The sequence below is a fragment of the Heliconius melpomene genome, chromosome 5 (genome assembly GCF_056956725.1).
Source record: "Heliconius melpomene rosina isolate 202511_hmr_F chromosome 5, ASM5695672v1, whole genome shotgun sequence".
Taxonomy (NCBI): Eukaryota; Metazoa; Arthropoda; class Insecta; order Lepidoptera; family Nymphalidae; genus Heliconius; species Heliconius melpomene.
In genome coordinates, this window is record NC_140393.1 from 4,466,517 (window position 1) to 4,491,811 (window position 25,295).

The 25,295-nt window shown below is 31.7% G+C and overlaps 1 protein-coding gene across 9 annotated transcripts in view; it reads left to right on the forward strand.

Annotated features, from left to right (window-relative positions):
* The window catches only part of RapGAP1 (Rap GTPase activating protein 1), a 247,916-nt gene extending 235,564 nt beyond the window's left edge, over nt 1–12,352 (forward strand). For 7 of the 9 annotated variants that reach the window (XM_085185723.1, XM_085185720.1, XM_085185725.1 and 4 more), the window contains 10 exons: nt 3,328–3,472; nt 4,452–4,727; nt 5,041–5,222; nt 5,308–5,405; nt 6,312–6,665; nt 7,018–7,111; nt 7,348–7,525; nt 8,141–8,176; nt 8,927–9,096; nt 9,645–12,352. In XM_085185723.1, the coding sequence (XP_085041849.1) occupies nt 3,328–3,472; nt 4,452–4,727; nt 5,041–5,222; nt 5,308–5,405; nt 6,312–6,665; nt 7,018–7,111; nt 7,348–7,525; nt 8,141–8,176; nt 8,927–9,096; nt 9,645–9,782 (1,671 nt within the window). In that variant the 3' untranslated portion in view covers nt 9,783–12,352. The remainder of the gene's footprint in view (nt 1–3,327; nt 3,473–4,451; nt 4,728–5,040; nt 5,223–5,307; nt 5,406–6,311; nt 6,666–7,017; nt 7,112–7,347; nt 7,526–8,140; nt 8,177–8,926; nt 9,097–9,644) is intronic. The other 2 variants (XM_085185724.1, XM_085185722.1) reach the window with 1 other exon arrangement.
* Nucleotides 12,353–25,295: the final 12,943 nt, after the last annotated feature.

The following is a 25,295-nucleotide window of genomic DNA, read 5'->3' on the forward strand; positions in this document are numbered from 1 at the left end:
TACTAAAGTCTTATACAAATCAAGACGTTTCTCGAAGTTCATCTTGTATATTTGTGTAACGTTTCTCAATAAATTAACGAAGACCTTATAAAGTATAGATCGTCTATGTTAATATATTTTGACAAGTTCTTTCTATGTTCTTTGAAAGATGTTTTTTCTTTAGATACAAACGCTTAAATATGTCCCAAAATAAAATAAATATTTAAATTTAATGAAAAACTATGAAAGAATTAATTTTTATTTTAATATAAATATATAGCGTTAGTGACTATTATCACATGGCTGTGTAAACAACGAATGTCCTTCATACAAACTTAATATATAAAAAAATGACTAATAAAAGTGGATATAACAATGCGCGAAACTAATTAACGACCACCTCGTCCCATGGTAAATACATTTTATTGTCTGTAGAAGGATTATCAGTTGACCCTCAAATGGTACCACCTAAGAACTGGAAACAATTGGAATTGGTATCTATAAACCTTGGACGCCTTACTGAATGTCACAAGAGTTACAATGATTAACTTATGTTACAACTAAATTAATTAATTTCGCGTAAACTTCTTTGTATTTTAGAAATATTCGTTTTTTTTCGTCGTTTTAGGCTCAGAGCAATTGTAGTTTTGGTAATGGTTAGACATTTGGAAGGTGTCCAAGAGACATGAGTTCAAATTTATAATGGAAATTTTAATACCGATTTACGATTAGAAATTTATATACCAGTATTTAGATTGTCGTGTATTTTAAAGTATTTATAAAACTTAAAATTAATATAATACCTATATGATTTCACTAAACATTAAAAAACACTAAAAAACACTCTGTACTACATAATTCAAAACGGAATTGCCATAACGGGAATCAACCTGATAATAATTTACTTCAGCTTCACGCTGTATCCCGCACCCAACAGGGTAGGCAGAGGGAACCTAGTGACCTATGAATAATTTACTTAATAACAAATAGTCAATTGGTGTCAATTTACTATTTTACAACACCCCATATATTATATTAACTAGGTTAGCACTATTGCTAGCATTTAGTAAGACTTCATTAAACATGAGATCACCTATTCGAATAGCACAACTGATTCATTATAATTGAGTAGTCATATGAGCTGAGACGAGTGGTGAGATTTTTCAATGATATATGGAAAGATGTATGTCTTTTACTTATTTATATATACAGAGTGGAATTGTCAGCGCCACTTTAAATGAAACCACAGTTTTAACTATTCTATAAAAGCCTAATATAATTCGGAAAAAAAATAATTCTCAAAAATGAAAAAGTTTTTTTTTCAAACAAAATAAATAATAAAATTATCGTTTTAAAAGAAAACGCCATTTGTAAAGTATAACATAGGCACGCACACACTTACCTGTCAAAGCGGCAACGTCGCACACGTATGTGTGCGTCACACGAAATACAGGTATGGATAAAAATCGTGAAATGTAAAAAAAATCCTACGTCCAAACCGTTAAGGTACCTTGATTATTTTTTTTAATTCTGGGTTTGAAATATTTTACCCTATATGCAGTTTCAGTAAAAGAAGCGCTGCCTCTTCCACCGTGTATAAACATATATATGTCCTTTCGAATTGCAAAATTTGTGCAAATGTGAGTAAAATATTTACATTATAGTTATGCAGTAGGAATAAGATTTTTTTGCCACCGCTAGAATTCGAGACATTGCTTGGTGAGTCAACACTGTTGAGTTGCAGAACTCAACGCTGTACTACATACTGTTGGTAGTGTTTTAAATATAAAAGAAACATGGTCTCCTTTGGCTGGTTAGACATAAATTAAATAAAATGTACCTTTAAACGCTGCCATTCAACACCACTTCTTGCTAAGTTAGCAGAAAATGGTGAAGGCAAGTGATATATCACTATATTCCACTATACCTATCCTTTAAAAGAAACATCCTATATAACAATCCTGTAATAGCAATCAAATTAAGTGCTTACGTAACATTGGGCTAGGTCTTAATAAGGCTACGGGTTCGACCTTCACTAATGACTCTGATGATATACCATCAAATACCAGCAAATAGATAGAATTGCCGAATGGGCTGGTCTCCGAACACAAAATACTCATTATCGAAATATCCATTATCTTTCATTATATTTGTTGTTATAAACGTATAACGAGTTGATTTGAAATACTGGGTGTGACACATAGTTAGGTAAATAATGGTTTTTAGTTCGTTATTAGAATTTAATTTTCCTGTTGAAATATACTAACTAAATTAATTCTTGGAATAAATATTGATTAATATTAATTAAAGGTTTAAATAAGTGATTATTTGTACCAAACAGGTTGCCTTTGTAAATATTTACAACCTTGTCGCACTTCCTCTGAGATATCTCCTTTACAATGTCAACTATACATATAGTAGTAACAACATAATGTAAATATCCTCAGAAAATATAGTTAAATATTTTAGTTTGAAATTTTATATGTAAAACCGTGTTTTGGCACGGTTGGCACAGCGTCGATCGAACTTCTATGAACTCTAGTAATACTGAAATATCTTTAATAAAACAATATTTTTTGTTTTTCTATTATTAATTCCTATGGTTTAATCTATTAAAAAATATGTCTATATATTGCTTCGTGTTTTCCCAATTTTCATTATATTGCGTACTGAATGGAGGAAGAGCGATAAAATGAAAACAATTAATTACTCCAAGTAGTAATCGAACCCAAAATTCGCATTTACTTTACGACTTAGTTATTTTTTTTTACATCTTTCATTCTTTCTATGCGTTTTCTTGGTTGTATTACAACACCGTCAGGTATTATTCAATGGTGACAATTATACTGTACCATCATAATTAAAGAGCTGAAGCGAGGAACTGGCACACTTGGTGACAATGGCTTGCGTGCTAGAGCGGTTCACATTCTGACACCACCACTCGTTTTGTTACGCATGAATAATTATAAATACTGTATTATTTTGTTTTTTTTTAATATAACATATATATTTTTTATATTTTCGTTAGATAGCCTGTGTTACTTTTTTTCTATTCATTAAACTCTGTCGATTTGATGAATAAAATCACAAAGAATATACATTTTTTAGCACGCTGCATAGAGCAGGATAGAGTAGGGAACCTGGGAACCTCATATTAACACTCCCGTTCCCTACTTAAAAATCTTCACACATCTTACTTAAGAACATACCTTCATATTAGAATTAAAATTTTCACAGAATATTGACTACTACATTACTTTCTTTGTCTTATATTTGTCACATTCGAAACCCTTATAGAAAGTGCTATTTTATCTTCTATTTCTATTCAAAAAAACATATCTTCAACAGGAGCACATCAACTTGGTTGGATCTGACGCGAACCATGATCCGGTCGTGATGTCGCTGATGAACGAGAACGTGGCCGGCCAGGACCACACCAGGATACTGTTGAGGTTACGGACAGAGACTATGATTGGACTGATTCCAACACCAAGTAAGTTGTTTTATTTAACTTTCTAAGTTAACTATAAAATTGTAAGCAGCTTTGTCTTCAGTTTTACCAGCTTCAGTCTTCGAATATTGGGAGAATCTTATTACATTATTTTTTTAGAAAATAATTTGACTTTACCTAAAAATTACTCATTTTTAATTGGAATAAATTAGTAATTCCGCTATGCGAAATTGCGATTTACATTTAAAATACTCTCATTTTCGATGTCAGATTATATAAGCTGCAATATTGTTTAATTGTCCTAAGTTCTCATCACTCTAAAATAAATAAAAAACCAAGTGATTTATCACAAATTTCTCCACTTTTTAGACACGATTCAGGTAAATTAATTGAGAAAAAACATAAAATATATATGAGCAGTATAAAATAATGCGTAAACGTTTTACGACCAAAACGTTGCCATTCATATCTCGAGAGGATCTAAAACTATAAAGTCAGTAGTTGAAATAGCTTTCGTTACGTCTCCCTAGATATTAAGTAATAAATGTATTTAACGACACAGTGTTGCTTTTACATCGACTTCTTATTTTCCTATGTTGATAATAAAAATAATGTTGCTAGTACTTTACCTTAGGTTTCATCCATAACAGCCTGGCATAGGATAGCAAACCTAACGTCTTAGTTTTTTCTCATTAAACTTTCACTTTAGTCTATTGACTAACGTTTCTAATTAAACTTAAAATTAAATATATGTATGTTAAATATTTTCAATTTTAAGTCGAATTTGAACTAAAAATGACCTTATACAATAGAAAGTTTTTGTTACTCATAAAAAGTAAAATAAATGTATAATATATTTAGATACATATATCATAAGGAAGATAGTGGAACTAAATGTTAAGACAATATTTTCTCCACTTCTCCCACATTTTCTAGCTAAGGAATTTGGAAGTCAGAATATTAATATATAGAAGATTAATTTGTATAGTTTCTTAAAATAAAAAATATTTTTCCTTTCCAGATTCAGGCATAATGCCGTCACCATCCAGAATGGCAAAGATCTTGAGCGACCAAGTGACAGTCGACAACTTCATGGCAGTCATGTGCTTGAACGCGTCCTCATTGATAGTAGCTTACGATGAACACGTATTGGTAAACACCTTCAAATTCGGTGTCTTATATCAGAAGTATGGACAGACTACTGAAGAGGAATTGTTCGGGAACAACGAAACTTCTCCAGCTTTTGATGAGTTCTTAGATATGCTCGGACAGAGAATTCAATTGAGGGATCATAGAGGTGAGAGGAGTGAAATTATTATAGCATTATTTTGTATTAATTTTTATTTTATATATTATTGCTTATTAAAAGCAAAAAAAAAACTATGCTGAAAGAATTTACAATTAAAAAATTATTTAAAATATTTCAATAACTCATATATACTCGTTCTACTAACAAGACAAAGCGCGACATTAAATTCCACCTCTCGGAAATTCGGCGTAATGTCGAAAACGAAGTTCCCTCTACCTATCTAATTGCAAGATAAAGCGGGAACCTAAAAAAAATACGAAGAAAAAACCTACATACAAACAAATTATTATCCATCCGCCAGGCTACAGAGGAGGCCTAGACATAATTAACGGGCACACGGGCACCGAGGCGGTGTACGAGAGGTTTCACGAGCGCGAGGTCATGTTCCACGTGGCGCCGCTGCTGCCCCACACCGCGGGAGACGCGCAGCAGCTGCAAAGGAAACGGCATGTTGGGAACGATATTGTGGCGATTGTTTTTCAGGTAAATAAGGAATCTATATGTTTTTGATGGGCATTTTATTTTTTTTAAATAAATAAATCTAAAAAATTACTTATGTTGTTTACAGGAAAAAGCAACACCGTTCACCCCAGATATGATCGCATCGCATTTCCTACACGCCTTCATAGTGGTCACTCCGGTGGAAGCTGCGGATGGGGAGACCAGGTAAGGATAGAGCTGATGATTTAATGAAATAAATATATATTTTTTCATTTTTAAATTATATTATTTTGGTATTTTTTATAACTTTATACTGAATTATCTTTTTAAAATTATTCTGTATTCATTCCTATTTTATTTACAATTTTGTTCTGAATATTATAAAATATGAAACAACCTTAAAAAGTTTTACAAATATTACTATTTTTACATTTTATTCGTTCGAATAAAAGAAAAATAAAATCTGTTACAAACTTTTATATCAGAAATTGTCCTAAAGAATACATTTTTAATTCCCGTCTCACTTGTACCTGTCAAGTTGTTTATTTAACATAAAGTTTTGCTTCAACAACGCAACTCACCCAATATTTGCATGAAGCAAGAGAAAATGGCTCGGAAAAGGGAATGGAAATTCTCAGTAATTTATATGCAAACGAATAGCTACTATGTAATTAAGGAGTTTTTATACGACTAAAATTGTAGGTTGTCCGAGCGTGAGATTCTCTTTGAAGATTTTAAGTACAGGCTAGCGACTCGTTTGTAGGGTAGTTTACATTTTAATATTTGTATATGTAGGTTTACGGGAATAGTTGGTGCTAAATGTTTTTCTTATTCACACTTCAAGGAATGTTTGTTTTTTTAATTAATAATATAATAATAGTTGTTCAGTAGTTTATATATAAATGGAGATTATAGGTTCAATATGGATTATATATATATTTATATAGATTTAAGTGTATTTAGATATTAGCGCGGATCTAAATGATTTGTCGTCTAGAAAACATCACTACTATTTCAATTAGAAAATTGTGAATCATTTTCAATTCAAACAAAATAAACGAATTATAATATTTTTTTTTATAATAACATTTTTTTTTCAATTTATTTAAATCAAAAATATTATATTTCCAGATACAAAGTGGCTATCACAGCACGTTCAGACGTGCCATTCTTCGGGCCCACTTTACCCCAACCTCCTATATTCCGCAAAGGGAGAGAATTGAAGGACTTCCTCCTCACTAAGCTCATAAACGCTGAAAACGCATGTTACCAAGCGGCCAAATTCGCGGAACTTAAGCAAAGGACTCGTACATCTCTCTTACAATCGTTAGCGGAGAAATTGAAGGAGAAAACAATTGAGTTCCTTGGCACAGGGGCGAGGAATGAAGGGGCAATATCTCCTCAACCCGAAGGCACTCCCAAGCAAGATGGACCTGGCGCCAGATTCATTGATACAGTCAAAAAGGCTCTAATTTCGAAAGTCAGGTAAATATTTCGTTATAGTAATTTTGATAACCTACTATTCTACCAGGTCCTAACTGATACAGATATGGTAATGGAACTAGTATAATATTGAGGATGTCCTGGTGCAGTGGCACAAGCGTGTAACTGTATTTACGACGGTTGTGGGTTCGATTCCCATTCGACGAAATTAATTATTATTTAATAATATTTCAATTCTTCACTTTGGTCAAAAGGTAAAGCACCTACCCTGCTATATGCGGGATACACCGTGAAGCTGAAATATAAATGTATAACTTTAATAGTTTCGTCATTAATTTTTAAAGTTAATTTATTTTTATGTATTTTCTAATATGTAAATTCTATTTTTTTATAGATCACCGAGCGTAGACACGAATTTATCGGGCGACAGCAACAAAAACAACCCATTGAATAAAAAAATTAACCTTCACGAAACACCTACACCTAATGTAAGTAACATTTTGTTAAGAAAAACTAATTTATATATTTTTTAAAATCATTTTTTTTTTATTCAAGTCTTTTATTTATTTATTATTATAATGTGGGATCAATTACCACTCGGGCGATTTATATTTCCATTTTCTTTCCAGTAAAATGGGGTAAAGCGAACACTACTTTCTCTCTGTCTATGCTGCTCTTTGCGGAATTGAGAGTGAAGCTATAAAAATAATATAAAAAATTCCAGAGCGGCCGATCAAAATCATCAATCGCGTCGTCCTCCGCGAGCGCCGTGTCCGTACGGTCCGCGGGAGGCTCAGGCGAGTCCAGCCCGGACGTGACGTCACGCGCCGCGCCCCCGCGCCCGCCCCTGCACGACCACAGCGACGACTCCAGCCTGAACTCCGTTGACTTGGACCCCTTAGGTATGTGGGGTAGATAGAAAATGTTTCTTTTGGGCAGTGTTAGGTTTTACATATAATATATTATGTAGTTTTACGTGAAAATTTTATATTTATATATATTTAGAGCCAAGTCCTCTTGTTAAGGCTAGGCTAGAGATGTAGCGTCCTGGTTTGTTTTACGATTTTGGTGATCGGCGTACAGAAAGCTTTCACTGTGATTTACTAAATAGTAGGATTAGATCTTTTAGAACAATCACATCTGGCTTTTCATTTCATAAATTTAAACCATCAATAAAATATATAATCTAAGAAACCTAAGGTCATTTATTCATATAATTAATTTAGATCTTTTACGTTTATATGCCTGACATTTTATTATTTTTAAATAGCATAATATTATATCAGTATTAGTTAACAATAACTGACACAAATTTGATAATAAGACACTTTTTATATTTTCATATGTGAGGACTGGTAGAACATCTCGAATAGGATTTAGTGATACCCTAAGTATTTTCTCTATAATATATGTAGTTGTACATATTATATACATTTTAATTTTTAAATTAAATTTACCATGCATTTGGAAGAACATATATATTGTCATATATTTCATTGAATTTTCTCTTCAAATAGACGACAAGGACTGGTTGAGTTGTGGTAAAGCAACAGGTTAGTCCTGTTAGTGATATTACTAGGCATGCTTGGTGTCAGCACTAAATGTTATAGCATGCGAGTAGTACCTAAATGTTTTTAAAGATTTCCATTTTGTTTAAACTGAGCACAGTGACTTTTTTATTTTACCTTTTTTTAGAATTTTGTAAATGTTTGAGTGTACCTAGTTGGCAATGAAAGATATTATGAATTATTATATTTAAAGGGTGTAGAGTATTTTGTACCAAATACCAAATAATATTTGTTTAATAGTTTAAATATTAAGTATATAATAAAAAATATTAAAAAATATGTCCTATGTTATAATTTTTCTCTCACATTTTTCAAGTTAATTAGAAAGTAAAAACCACTCTCACATATCCAGATAAAAAATATTCCACTAATCGCTTAGTGAGAGACATTACTGCAAACATTAAAACATAAACACCCCCTAACATTTTTGGAATCTACAACTATCGTATGCCGTCAGGCACATCCCAATCCCAACTGCGTACAATTGTGTTAAAATTAAAAAAAAGAACTAAACGCAGAACAAGAATAAATATGTAACAAAGACAAAGAATATATGTATATTTTTTATATATCGATTGAAATATTGAATCCTAAAATAGAAGAACTATATAAAACAATTTCAAGATTGAGGAGGATGGCCTCCTCAGTAACCATTGTTTTTTGAAATTATATGTCTTATTATATATTAAAACTATTTTATAATTAACTAAATTAATATATTTATTAATTCTACAGGTGCAGTATACGTGGACAGCGACACAGGCCTAGAGTCCATGTCATCAGCGGAAGCGGGGGCGAACACTCGCGAGGGTCACTCCCACGCCAACCCTCGAGACGCGGACCAGCTGAGACAGGAGGTGTGCCGCTTGAAAAACGATAAGCTGGACCTGTTGAAGCAGAATATTGTAAGTTATACTGTCTACTCGTATTTTTTAAATATAAAACTTCTATTCAGTGACTGAAAGACAAATACAAACGAAACGACAGGAGTTCGAAAGTTAGGGAGTGTAAGGGACTCTTTCACTTACAATCACGAGATTCTTCTTTCTTCTTCTCTTTCGCTTCATCTGTTAATAATCTCTAGCTATATTTAATTCGGGCGAATGGACCCTTAAAGTTTCAATTTAACTTTACTCTAATATCATTCAGTGATTCAGTGTTTTCATAACACAACCTAAGCTTCCTCATATATTTTGCTGTATTGTTTTGCCTGTATTAGATATATCGGAGCCGTCAAGGTTAAGCAGCTCGACATCTGACTGTTCGGTTCCCCCCGGCGAATGAATTATATTCCTTTTAAACGCAACACAACAAAGCGCAGCATTTAATTCCACTACTCAACACTCCACAAACACCACAAACTAAAGAGACTGAGTGTCATAACACTAGGTTTCCTTTGTTCTATGCTAAATGAGATAATAATAATTTATTAAAATAACCAATTTCTTTCCAGACATGGCAAAACGAGATCAAATGTTTACGAGAGCGTGTCATGACACTACAAGCCGAGCTCGCCGCCACGCACAAGGAGAGGCGGCACAGAGAGACCACGATCATACCAAATCCTTCCACACACGACTCCACCGCTTGAACTAGATGTAGAAGTGTGAAATACGTTCATATATTACGTTAGCAAAAAGAAAAGAAATAATCTGTCAATGTTTGCATTCTTATTATTTAAAACTAGCGGACGCGCACAGCTTCGCTTGCGTATTTAAGGGTGAATTCTAATAACCCATGAAACATGTGTTCAATGAAATATTTTTAAGAGTCTAAATTTCAAATTTTATAAAAATCGGTGGCGATTTAAAGATTTTTCCATACAAACTTTCAACCCCTTATTTGCACCCTTATGGGGTGAATTCTAGAAAACCATGAAACATGTGTTTAATTATATACGTTTAAGAGTCTGAATTTCAAATTTTATAAAAATTGGTGACGATTTAAAAAAAACCTATACAAACTTTCAACCCCTTATTTGCACCCTTAGGGGGAGAATTCCAGAAAACGATGAAATACGTGTTCAATTAAATACTTTTAAAAATCTAAATTTAAAATTTTATAAAAATCGGTGCCGATTTAAATTTTTTTCCATACAAACTTTCAACCCCTATCTCACCCCTTTAGGATTAAAATTTTTCAAAATCCCTTCTTAGTGGATGTCCAGATTACAAAAGTAAACATCTGTCCAAATTTCACGTTTCTACCATCAGCGGTTACGGCTGTGCGTGCGTCTTACCTCAGTCAGTGAGGACAAGTCCTTTTATATATATAGATGTCTAGCTAATGTTTTTAGTTAAATAAATTGATAATTAAAAAAAGACAAACCAATTATTCCTTGGTTTGTCTCTTTTTATTTATCAGTGGCAGTGTCCTAGACAAATTATTCTTTCATTATAATTCACGCTGAGATATTAAATTTGTTTTAATTATTATGAAAAAAATATATAGAAATCGAACCAATACATTAATCGGTTAGTCCATATAGCTATAGGTGTATTAGCTAAGTCACTTTTTGTTACCTTTATTTACTATAAATCTTATTTAATTCATTCCATCTAAATTATTTCTTATAATTAATGCTGACGTAATAAATGAATGTTATTTATTTCACAATATGATTTGAAATATTTATAACTTAGCTTACAAAGCTATTGTGAAATGTTTAACCCCATCTAGCGGCTAGAATATGAATGTTCTACGCTTTCAAATAGAAAATTCTTGATTCTCATGAACGAATATCACTATAATAATATGTACCTAAATGTATGTATAATTTCGAAAATTCGAAAATTGTGCAATATATTCGATTATCTTTATTATATATATTATACCATTTGGTATATGCCGCGTATTTCTTTTTGTTGATTTTATTGAAAATAGAAAGAAAACATGTATATTTATTACATAATTATACGATTTCCTAGAAAATTATAAAGATCTTTATAGTAATTGTTGTGATAGCTTCAACTCACTCGTTCGAATTGGTAGATCTTTTGATGAGTATTCTTTTAGAAAACAAAAAACAATAAGTTAACAGTTTGTGTATTCGAAATTGTAGTAATTTTAACATTGATTCGACAAAATTAGAAATTATAAACATTAAAATAATTCATATTAGAAGCTTCATTCTTCTAAGTAGCTAAAAAATATTTCATAGAAAAAAATTGTAGACGAAAATTAATGGTGAACTACGAATTTGTAAAAAAATTATCTATTCCTTGATTTGAAAATTATAAAAAAAATAATAATTACTCGATGTTATAAACTGTAATTATTGTATTGTTGTAACAAAGTTGTAGAAATGTAAATCTTTTCAAAACATTATTAATGTTTAGAGAAACGGTACCTACAAAGAGCCTTCGTAGTGGATGCCTATACATGGTGCGTTAGAAAAAAAATATTTTATAGTCTATTTAAAATATCACAATTCTTATATATATATATATATATATATATACATATATATATGATTCTAAATATTATATATTATATAGTATAGAAGCGCAGTGCAATGATTTTTGTTTAAATTAAAAAAAAAGTGATTTCACTTACTAAATCATTTAAAAATATTCCATTTTTGTCATCGCCATCTTTATTATATGCATAATTAAAACGCTATTCGTAAAAAATGCGTAAAATATTGTTGTCTCTTTCCTTCTTACCTTAATGTCATTAGAGTGAAAGAAACAACATTATATTTCAACAGTACGAATAACACGTTTTCCGGACGCCATTACGGCATTGTAAATATACTTTAACAGTCTTAGACTAATTAATCAGTATTTTTAATTTATGCTTGATATAAGAAACGTTCGAGTGTCTTTGTGTTTGATTATGTTTTGTTGTTTATAATTAATATTTTATACCAAAGTTAACATTCCCAACTAAATAGTATAGTTATTATTACCGTAATAGAGTTGAATCAGTATTTTGGATCATAAGTTGACGCACGCTAACATATTTCTAAGTTTACATTTAGTTTATTATTAAATGTAATCTTTTAGATGTTTGTTCGAATGTTAATAATGATTGTTTGACATTAACTGTTGATTCTTCTCTTAGACTTAAACCAAATATGGCGAACGCGGTGCGTTAGAGAATATAGTTATAATATAAGAGATACTATTGAAATATATGAATAGTTAATTACTAAATAAATTGTTGTTTTATTAAACACATACCCCTTTTGTGGACATGTAAATAACAAAAACGACAAAACATCATTAATATATGTGATTAATTTCTTTTACTAGCTTCACAGTCTATCCTGCAAATAGTAGGGTAAGTAGATGGAACCTGGGCACCTAGTGTTTAAAGTTTTAAAAACTTCATGCCTCACTTTTCGCAAAATTCTGTAGGCATTGCGTGTTGACTGGGGAAACTAAACGTCGCAACGGCAACGGTTATTCTGCAATAAAATGGTTTTATAAACAATATAACATTTTCTATTTAAAAATTGTTATGAGATCCATATCTTAGTAAGAACATAAAAATATTGACGACTGCAAAAACTAAAACTACAGTCTACAAGTAGCGTCCTCTATTATTTTAAGAATGAACTATGCATTTTGTACTAATAACTTTCGTGATAGTAACAATGAGATTTCACAGATGTCGCTGTTCTTGGAAAAAATACAAAACAAAATAATTATAGTAAAAGGCAAAAATACAAAACATTACAAATTTTTCCGTTTATAAAAAAAATATAAAAAACTATTTTTTTTAAAACCAATTAACGAGGCAAACTCCGTTGGGAACTTGAGTTCCCCCACTCAACTAGCAATGCCTTAAGAATTCAGCGGAAGATGGGGATCGGAAATGTCTTTATGGGGCCGAGGTATCTTAACACTAGGTGTTTAGGTTCCCTCTGCGCACCCTGCTATGCGTGGGATACAACGTGACGTTAAAAATAGTAAAAAAAGCAATTTAAAATGATAATGCAAAAACATTAAAGAAAATATTTCACAGAAAATTTACTTAGGTAATGAATGTTCACTATGAAATAAATAAAAACGCAACTAAAAAATGTATAAATATCTTTAGCATTTATATATTTCTAACAAAATAAAGACAATTTAATCCCTAAAGCTAGCATCTCAGGTTAATGTTCCCTATAAAAAAGCTACAAGGTTTTCTTACTCTTAATTGAAATAGACTGGCTTTGAGTGACTTAATGATGAAATTTACCTCACCTAGGTACATCTGAGATTAACTTTAAGTGATTACATTTTTTAGATTTTTATATGAAACTGAAACATTTGAAATTAAATTGAATATTTTCATTTCTTTGCTCGTCTTTGCGGTGTCGCGGCAAAACGTGGCGTTGGGTTCCGCAACACAACACGCCTTAAGAATTCGACGGAAAGTCAGGAGCGGTGTAAGTTATACCAAGCTCGCTCTACCTGCCCTACTACATGCAGAATACAACGAAGAAGCTGAAAAAAAAACCTATTTTATGACATAGAAAATACACAGAAATTTCCATATTCTTATTTTTATTATATTAGTCAATAAAATAAGAAAATTAAATATATAAATAATAAAAATAGTTTCTTATTTTATAAGGATGATAGCAATAAAGTTTTTTATCCACGGTCAGTAGTTTTTTTATGGGACCCCCTCGAATAAACCGACAGTTTCGTAAATTTTCTTTTATTTTATCTACAGACATCTCAGCTGTACGTAGCTTATTCATCAACGTATTATGTAAGTAATTTGTTCTCCAACCCAGAAAAAGGAAGCTTTAATTCTTGTTTTATTTATTAGCCCCAGATAATTAGACAAGTTGAGTAATGTTAGCTTATGTAATTCAATTATTTTTTACATTATTTTTTTTTTGGTTATTAAAAGGAGATAAATGGAGAGTGAAGACGGAGTGTTTAAGCATTTATTGTTCGGCAGATATGTGAAGATATCTGGTGTAAAAATAAAAAAATATTTATTAATATTTAGAGACTCGCAAATTTGTTGTTAACTAACACGATAAAAAATTTTTAAGAGGTTATAATATTTTTGAGGATAGTTGTGGCGCAGGGGTGATCGTGTGTCTGAAAGTGCAGGTAACAGGTTGTCGGTTCGATTTCCACTCAAGCAAATTAAATTTTGTGGAAAGTGAGGAACCGAGTGTCTTCACAATAGTTTTCCAGGTTCCTTCTGCCTACCCTGCTATATGCGTGGAGCTGAAAAAATATTTAAAAATAAACGTCATATATAAAAATTATAGCAACTCGATAAATAATATAAATGTACATATCCATTTTAACAGTAGCTATCTAATTTACAATTTAATGAACGTTTTTATAATTACAGACAACAGATTAGGCCTTTACTTGCAAATGCAAATTTGTATAAACGAAAGTGTAATTTTACAACAAAACATAGTCCCATGAGATATTTACATAAATATACCTTACGTAGTACCTAATGTATGAGAAAAGGAAGCGTTGACATTTTTGCTATAAATTTTAATTATAGGGACGCATTAAGAATGCAAAATAATTAAATGTATTCTTTGTAATTCTTAAGTACAAGCTTATTATTTTTGAAGTTTTAGAACGCAGAGAAAACTAAAATTTCGTTTTTTATGTCACTTAGTTTTTGTGGATGTCATAAAATTACTATTGTTCTGGAGGGAACCTGGGAACCTTGTGTTAAGACAAACTGTCTTCATAAAGATATTTTTCAGACTTTGTTCTCAGAAAGCACAAATACAAATATTTCTCACTTTCTGGACATACATATTTGATTAAACTTCGTAATAAATTTCAGACGTCAACCATAAACACAGATATACATCCTTTCATGTCTCTTTTGTTTCGACTATTCAATTCAATATCGACTATTTATAGTTGGCAATATCGACTATAAATAGTGTATAAAATATACAACGGTATTTTTTACTATACCCTAAGTAAATTGATATTTTAAAAATTGGTATAATTTTTTTTACGACGACAAAGACACTCCACACATTGATATATTTAATAAAAATATCGCTTACGCAAGGGATATACAAATTTTTATTGTTCATTCATATTTTATTGAACAAGTAGAGAATAATAAAAGGAGAATTTTATAACAAAAGTTTTACGGGTTACGCGGTATGAATTTTCAATAAATTAAATGTCGATATCATTTAATAGGTGTACTTTTCTTTCATTTCTGTATAAATATATACTGTGCTTGTTTGTAGTCCATATTAAGTCTATAAAATTGATTTTCTATATACATATTTTTTAGCATCACGCTGTATCCCGCATGTAGCAAGACACTCCACTCTCCACTCTCCGCCGAGTTCTGGATTATTTTCGACCAAAAATATTAATTCTTGGTAAAAAAATACTTTTCTACTCAGTCAGTATAATATATATTTCTAATGTATATTTCTATTCAATTTATAGACAACAAAAACTTCGATTTCTCTTTAATTCCAGACATTGAATTTGAATGATGAAAACACGTAATGAAATTGAAATTTCATTGCCCCAAGTAGGGATTGAAGCCACAACCACCGCGCTTACAACTCCATGATAGCCTCTATGTTATATGTTCAAATTTATTATCTATACTAATATAATAAAGCGGAAGAGTTTGTTTGTTTGTTTGTTTGAACGCTAAGATCTCTGGATCTACTGGTCCGATTTACTTTGTTTTTGTTTTGTATGAAAGCTGCATTCTTCAGAAGTGCTATAGGCTATATAATATTACATTACACATATATACTAATAAATTAAAATACTTTCTAATTTGACATGCAATTTATTCTGCCATGTTAATAACAACCGTCGTCGCTACGCAACCGCGTTCGTTACCGCGTCATTTTGATATTCATCCTTATGAAAATAAATATAATAGTCACTTTTAGCATTTCATCTAGATTGAAATTATATTTCTATAGAAATTATATTCTTATATTTCAAGCAGGCGTAGCCGCGTCCGGGTCCGCCAGTTATTTATATCATTTTTCGTTCTCTAAGGATATAGTTTAGCACAAGTTCTAAAACCTTTGTTGCTTAAAGAGACAGTGGAGAGTCATGTTTTACGTTACTTTCGTTTTAGGTTAAGTGTTTTCCGTTCTCCACATTTTATATTTGTTACACTCACAACTTACAAGTTTCGCCTTAAATCAATGGTGCTTTAGAAACTTTTGCAATAACATCAACACCCTAAAAGCAAATAAATAAAATAGAAATAAATCACTTTCACTCTGTAGTCCGCACAGATTACAATAGACAGATTGTATGTAGTGTTAAGGCACTCCTTTCTCCATTTTCCGCCGAATTATGGAGGCATTGCGTGCTGAGTGGCGGAACTTAACGCTGTGTTTTGCCTTGACGCCAAAAAGAAAGAAATGGAAATATGAATTTAAACAAATATTTCATTTTATTATTCCTCAAAAACTCGAAAATTTGGCGAAAAGTGTGGAAAGCAGGTTCTGCCTATACCTGCGGGACACAACGTGAAGCTGATTTTTTCTCTCTCTCTCTATTACTCTAAAATTACATATAATTTATTATTATTTATTTTTGAAATGTCGATTGTAAGTGTTTCAAGAGAATTCTGATTACACAGAAAGTTTAATTAGCACAGTAATGAAGCCAAATAAAATGTAAAATTTTCTCTCGCTTATTAGAATTGTTTCAGTTAGAACAATAGAATTTGTTGAAAACATGGTTAGGTAGGTTGAGAAAATGTTCCTGCATTTGAAAATGTTATTTCTGTTTTAGTACATTATACAATGACAACTTTCCTACTACGGCTTCCCATAGCTACGTATATAGCTATATCGACTTAGGGCAATAGTATAATCGTAAAATGGATTTAACAACTTATTTAGTATAGGCTTCACTTATTTTCTTTTCTTATTATATATGTATATAAAAATAATATAAATATATGTAATATGTAGGCATAAAAATCATGTAAAATTGTATTGTCTTAGAAGCTTTTTCTGTGCTTCAAGGGGTATGGTCTCTATTTTAATGTTTTATATTAGTATCAACTGGATAGTTCTCGAGATAAATGGCCTTAACAGACGGACAGAAGAACAAATTGATCCTATAAGGGTTCCGTTTTTTTTTCCTTTTGAGGCACCGATCCCTAAAAACTAATGATAGAATAAAATAGAATAAAATACTTAACAGAGATCCTTAAAATAAATATTAAAGAGGTATAAGATATATTGGAATATCTCTAGGTAAAGGATAAAAAAAAGAATATCGAAAATGAGTTTCTTTTCACATTACCTTAAGCCGGTATGCTTCTATGCGGGTTATAAAGTACTTTAACACCTTTTAAAAATATTGGTTTTAGTATCCTCTTTAAAATATGGATAGAGAGGCAGAGGGAACCAAGTGTTAAGACACTCCGTTCCCCACTTTCTGCCGAATTCTTGGGGCATTACGTGTTGAATGGCAGAACTCAACGCCGTGTTTTATTTTAAGCAATAAGCGTAACTCTATAGTCGTCGTCTATTACTATTAATAGACTTCAAAATAGCTTTCATAAACTCGACTAACGCACTAAATAACTTACTTTCAAATATTGGGAACAAACCTGCACAATAATAAATCTTAATAGATATTAAACCTTGTTCGCCCACGCTCTCCGGCTTTACAGTGTATAGTTAAAACAAATATTGTGTCCAAATTTATTATGGATATTAAATTATTTTTATTATGATTTATTAAAGGAAATAATAAATTAAAAAATAAGTTAAAATGTAAGAAACAGAAGAAATCATGTTATTTGAAGAATATAATAAATATCTTTATTAAAAATATTATTAAAGAAATGAGAATTTTTTTTTTCTTACCTTTTAATAAATCTCTCTCTCTCATTAATATGTTAAGACAAATTAAGATTTACCTTTCGTCATGCAGGTAATGTATTCAAATAAGCGTCCGAGTATATGGTGGCGGAATTCAACGCCGTGCTTTGTCTCAACAGCCGTGACTGTGCTATGTTATAAATATTGAATATTGTTTTAGAGTATATTATCATAAATATTATTGAACAACCGGAATAATATTTAATAAAGATTGACAGTTCCATTTCCACACCGCATCTAGGCCGCAAAGTAAATCAATCCTAGTTAAAATACGACAGGTTTTGGAGAGATGGTTAAAAGTACCTATATACAAAGTTTAACTACAATATAGATTTAATAGTAAATGATCTAAAATATAATATGTATAGACGAGTATAAATACTAATATATATGCTTCTTGCATTATTATCTCGGTGTATGTTGTCAGGGTTTGCCTTCTAGCTCCAGCTACTTCAATTTGCATGGTCTTCAACATCCTTAGTAGTTTCTTATATATAATAGTATGTTTACATAGTTTACACATTAAAGTCTCTATAGACAGTGATATCATCTACTAGTTCTATATACTTTTCTGATATCTGAAAAATATTTTCTTAAAATAATCTAAAATACATTTCATAATATTTTGTTAAGTCAGGGGCCAGTCGTGGTGGAGGACTGTAAACCCATTGGTTGTGGGTTCCAGCACCACTCGAGGAGATAAAATATTTATTTAAATTTATATTTCCATTTCTTCGCTCTGGTCCCGTAGAAAAGAGCGGCGTTGAATCCCGCCACTCTTTACTCTTACGCAATGCCCCCAGAAATCGGCGGAAAGTGGGGAACGGAGTGTTTTAACTCTAGGTTCCCTCGGCGTATTCTTCTGTGTGCGGGATGCAGCGTGAAGCTAATTTATTATTTTATTTCTTTTATTTATTTGTTGCATTAAAAAGGTTAGATATTGCAAATTCTATGAAAAAAAACGTACCAAAATAAAATAATTATGTGTTTACGGTACATTGGAGCCAATTTTCCTATTTACCTGCTTGTGACGTGATGTCACGCGTGTGTGTTTCACATTAGACGTCACGTGAATACGTGAAAAATATCATTTCAGGAATATTTAGAGATAAATACAAAAAATGGAGATGGTAAAGCAATTTATTTACTTTGATGTAAGTAAGAGCTTAGATTACTTTAAAATAAAGTGATTCATTGCTGAAATTCTTTTATATATTTTTACGGTTTACGGTTCTTGCTTATAACAAAATAAATCTAGTGTTAAGACACTCTGTTTCCGAAATCTTGTAATGATTTGTTGTCCGTCTCCAAGTTTTCGTGGAATTTCGTATTCAGTGGCAGAACACTACGCCTGGATTGGTCTACGACCAGAGAAATGGAAGTCATTTAAATATAATCATTCTCCCTAATGGGGATCGAACTCACAATTATCACAATTTTACGTTAAATATATTGTAGTAAATAAAAAAATTATATAATTTAAAAAAAAATGTACTTTATTTAATCGAAATTAAAATTTCCCGTGATTGTTACATAAAACAATAGTTGATATCGATATTAGTACTTACATATATTATGTCCATCCGTAATTCAATTATTTGTTCAAGACTTTCAAGCAAAAAAATATATAATTTTTGGCCGAATTATGGAAAAATAAATGTATACGAGTATACCTAAATGAAACGCGGGCAAATCGCGTTGACTATTTCTCTTTATAGAATATTCAATTTATTCATATCAACACAAAAATGAGGGCGTAAGGGCTACGATTTATTTAGGGATCCCGTGCTCGTAAGGATGTAAGTATGAAAAATTATTATAGACCAGAAGTGATATGTTCAGTGTCTTTATAATACGACGCTACGTATGAAATAAATGAGGATATATATACGTATAAGTAGAAATTGACATTTTGATTATTATTTACATAAACGTGATCTACTTTTCTTGGTTGGTGTTAATAATTTAAAGTAATAAAAAATATAGGTTTCGGCATCGTGGGACAGTAGCAGAAGCCCACGAGAGTATTGTGAGGGTTCGATTCCCAGTCAGGCAAATAATGCATTATATTCAATGTTTCCATTTCTCCGCTCTGGTAACGAGGTAAGGGTTGACGGTGCTTCCGTTTCTTAATAGGAATGGAGTATCTTAACACTAGGTTAGGACACTAAAAAAAAATAGGAAAAGAACCTTTAGTTACTAAAAAGACTTAAATATTTTATACTTTTTCAATACAACTATTCACAAAGGTCGTACGTATTAAATTGTAGGTTTACAGGTATTTTTACGATTGACGACGACTGTTAAGTGAATACAAGCTTGTCCAATACCCAGTAAGAGCTTTTGTTAATGGCGGGGGTCGTCCTTCCTTGAAATAAATAATGATGTACTTTAGTTAGTATAGAATATCTTACAAACTCGATTAAGTGTGAGTCGGACTGGTACACCGAGGTTTCCGAACCAATTTTTGGATTAGAGGTCAACGGGAAATACAACTTCTAAAAGGTTACAAGCTTAAGTTTGCGGGCGTATGCAATCGTTTTGTATGAAATAAACTGAAAATATAAAACGGTAATGATTTTTTTCTATGAAATACCTATATTATGTTTCTTTATTTGTCTTTTAAATTCTCACGTTGTGCCAAATTTCATAATTGTAGGGAAATGGCCTATAGGTTTTGATTACGCGGCTAATTTCATAGAAAATGCAGCCAAATCGGTGCATAAATGTCCCTTTTTTTCACGTATAGAAAAAGTGATCTTGTAACGGAACCTTAAAAAGGTCTAGTACAAAAAATAATTTATAATAACAAGCATATTTCCTGTAGATAGATCAAAGGTAAACAAAGACATCGAGAAGAATCGAAAGGTATTTATTTCCACGTGTACGAACTTACATATATTTTGGACGTTATTATAATTGTATGATCTGACATCGATTGATAATAAATAATAAGAAAACAATAATTTTAATCACTATAATTTTTAACAAAAAAAATCTACTTTACTTTTAACCAGATCCTATATTTAGAACCTAACCAAACTTTCATCCTTCCTTTCCAATAAAAAAAATCATCAAAATCGATTGACGCGATATTAAGTTAAATTTCCTTCCACGCGCCACCGAACTGTGGAATGGCCTACCCGCGGCAGTGTTTCCAGTTCGGTACGATATGGGTACCTTCAAAAAGCGTGTCTATCTCCACCTCAAAGGCCGGCAACGCACCTGTAGCTCCTCTGGTGTTGCACGAGGTCGTGGGCGGTGGTGATCACCATCAGGTGACCCAAACTCTCGTTTGCCTTGTCCTTTTTCCATTAAAAAAAATCCTTTATTTCTCCCGCTCATACTTAATGTAAGTTTAAGATTTATGTTATTTTCCCATGGATAATGTTGTCAGAAATGGACCAAATTAAAATTTGGTCCATTTCGGTCCACATGAGAAGCACCAGCTTTCAAATAAATAATAAATTCATTGCATATTGAATGGCTGAACTCAAAACCCAAAGTCGAAATTATTACAATATTTTTTAAAGTTTATATCTTTTACTGCTGATAATTTGTAATGTATACATATTATAATTTATTTTTACACAGACCTAAGGGTGAATAATGCTTAGTTTTTTTTAAGTTATTAGATACTCGTGTGTAGTCACGTTATAGACTCTTAACCTTAGACATAAACGGTTAAGAGTTAGAGCAAAATGTCAGCAAATTCTTATTTTTATACAAAGTAAAATGAAAACCGTTGGAAATGTGGGCGGGTCAGGAGACCAGACGTTATAAGACGTAAATAAGAGCCATGATTAAATACTACTCATCGATTTTTCTTTTACAAAGATAAAGAAAAAATATCTACTTCACGCTGTCTCCTGTACTCAGCAGGATAAGTAGAGGGAACCTTATGTTAAGGCAAAAGTAGCCGTGTAATTTGATTGCCCAAAAAAAAAAAATTGATAAAAATATTCAACACAATCTATGTACAATAGAAAAACATAAAAAATCAGTTTTTTTAAAACAATAGAAAAATAAAAACTATGTTTTCTAGAGAAAAAACAGGTATCTGGAACGGAAGCAATCAACTAGGTCTTTCAAATTAAAATTAGATTAGACGGCTCTAACGAGTTGCCATAATTGAATTGTGCTTAATACGAAGTCAGTTCTTCGTTTTATATCGGCGACACTCTATAAAGAACTTTATAATGGATTCTATTGACTTATCTATTTAAATAATGCATTTTAATTAGAGTAATTAAACAATATATTATGAAATTAACTTTTAAAGTAAGAAATATATTATTTTTTTAAAGTGTGGAAACGCTAAGTAAAGGAATCTAGCGCCGCATTTCTTCTTTCTAGAGCAAAAGAATAAATATAATTCAATAATTCAAATTATGAACCCGTAACCATCGCTTACAGTCAAATGACTTCCTACATCTATATATATAAAATCGAAAGGTCACTCACTCATCACGAAATCTCAGAAACTACATGTGCTAGGAATCTGAAATTTTGCATAGGAGTTACTTATAGGACGTAGGTGCTCGCTAAGACGGGAATTTGCAATATTCGACTCCTAAGGAGTTGTTTTTGGGGTTGAAAGTTTGTATGAAACTACGTTACTACGAATGCTAGGAACCTCAAATTTTACATGGACGTCACTTATAGGACGTGGGTACTCATGGAGACAGAAATTAGTAATAACGTAGTTCACGCAGGCGAAGCCGCGGGCGGGCCGCTAGTACTGAATAAAATAGTCCCTTTGTAAAGGCAATTTAATTTCGTGATTCAATGGAAGTCATATACGAAGTACGTTTCTGTGTCTTAAATATTTAATGGATGCAGCTAGCTGCGAGACATACGAGTCGGTATATATGTATGTTTGTACGTATTCTTGTTCCAATTTACTACTGAAACACTGCATTGCACAAATAGGTAATAGGATTTTATTGTTTGAAGTTTTAAGTTATTTTTAGGAATACCTCATATTTTATTTTGGCTTTGTGATATAAAGAGGTTTCTTCTATGTTCTTTTGTGGTTGACAGATTTTGTATTGATTAACTTTCCCGCATATTTAAACACGCAGCGTGAAAAGTGTACCAACTTTTTCTTTCTTAAGTGTGGAATGATATTTTAAAAAATGTTAAAAAAAGTGTACTAACATTAAAATTAAGAGTAATTTGAAATTTTGTACATGTTATCTTCTTAACAAATTCTTCTTACAATAAAGAAGATATAACAACTGAACTAAATTAAATAATTTTAATATAACTATTTATACAAAATATTTTGGATTTTTTGGAATTTTGGATTCTTCAGTATTTTTTTAACTGATATAAATGATTGCAGATTTTTTTTGTATCCGCCATGTCTTAGGACATTCTCCTCATCTTACGTCAATATCCCGTTGACATTGACAAGGATCAGCATTGTAAAAAAAAAATAGTATGAGAAAATGATATATTATGTAATTTGACAGTTCGAGTAATTAATTAAGCTGACAGGTAATCAATGAATTTTAAACTAAATTTTCTAATAATAATTCATCTGTTAAAACTTATTTTTATACCAATTCATTTTAATTTTGATAGAATCTTTATTTATAAAGTCATATAACTAAGACTAAGTTTTACATTATTTTACAGCTTAATTGTGTAAACAGGTTGTGGGCGATTCCAGTCGAGGAAATGAAGTTTACATTTCAGTTTTCATTTCGTCTGGAAAAGGGTGAATTTTGAATTTGAATTTGAACACAGTGTCTTAACACTTTTTTTTTTTTTTTTTTTTTTTTTTCGCAGGGGAAATCTTCAAAAGATATCCAATCCTTGGGGAGGACCAGATTATGTGGGATTTTTTACCCACTAAAACCCCTGCGGCTGCCGACTTCGACACTATGGGAGGACCCGGGAAATTGGTAGAACTACGTCCGTAGCCCTCCTCAGATGACGCGCTCGTCAACGGAGCTCTCTTATAATTTAAATTAATTCGACAATAGACCAGGATAGGGTGCGCAGATTCCCCACACTGCACACCAATGGTCTAAACTGATTTATCGAGGACCAGGGAGACCAGGACGATTGCCAAGCACACGTCCACGGTAACGCTGCCTTCTCTGAAGAGATGGACCAGCCCTCTCCCGTTCTCGCCCAGCAGCCTCCTTCCGTGACATGACCAGTGTCTTAACACTAGGTTAACTTGGATTACCAGATGTGTGCGGGATACAGCTTGAAGCTAAAAAAAATATTCATATTATACAAAATTTATTAACCAACAATTTTTCATTATAATAAGACATTACGTGGAAAAATTTAAATTGCAAGTAAAACCGAAGTCAATTGTAGTATGAAATAAAACACCTTAACGTCAAAAGTAACGATTCAGAGCAGAAGCTGACCTTTTGTGACAACTTTCGCGTCAACTTAAAAGCTTCGGCCTATGGAAAGATAATATAATACTGTTATAGAACACGGAAAAAGAAATATATCGAAACTTACAAGTAAAAAAATCTTGTAAAAGAAGGTACAGAACGAAATAATGTTAACAAATATTTGACATACTTAGAGTTTACCTATATGTTTTATTAATATAAGAAATCCTTTTATTCTTCTTATACTTTTATCTTATTTTTATAAAACACTTATGAAAACGTAATTGTGAATTCTTTCTATGTCTTGCTTTTGGCCTTTTTAGAAAGTGGTATTTAGAAAGAAGAAAGTAGTCAGATCAGGAAAATGATACCGTAATATTATAATGCATTCCCTAAACAGGATTTGAATTCATGACTGTCGCAGTTAGTTAATTGCAATCTATACTAAACTATACTACGATGTCCATGGGAGTATCTAGAGATAATTTTCTTTATGGCACCAGCTAATGTATAAGCTTATTATTATTTGAATTAAGAAAATTTATTAATCCATCCATCCATTCATCCATCAGCCTTTCATCGTCCACTGCTGGACATAGGCCTCCATTAATTTTCGCCACTCCATCCGGTCCTGCGCCCTTTGAATCCAGCGGATTCCCGCTGTCTTCCTAAGGTCGTCGGTCTACCTGGTTGGACGGGCGGCCTGTGGTCCTTTTGCCGAGACGGGGTCGCCATTCGAGGACCGTTCTTCCCCATCGGTTGTTGGCCCTCCTGACAACATGATCTTATTAATATATAATATTTATTGCAAGTATTAGTTATTTATTGTATGTTGGTAGCTATTTCAGCATTTCAATCGTAAAGTCCTAATATATACTTTCCACGTGTTAAATGTTATATCTAAATA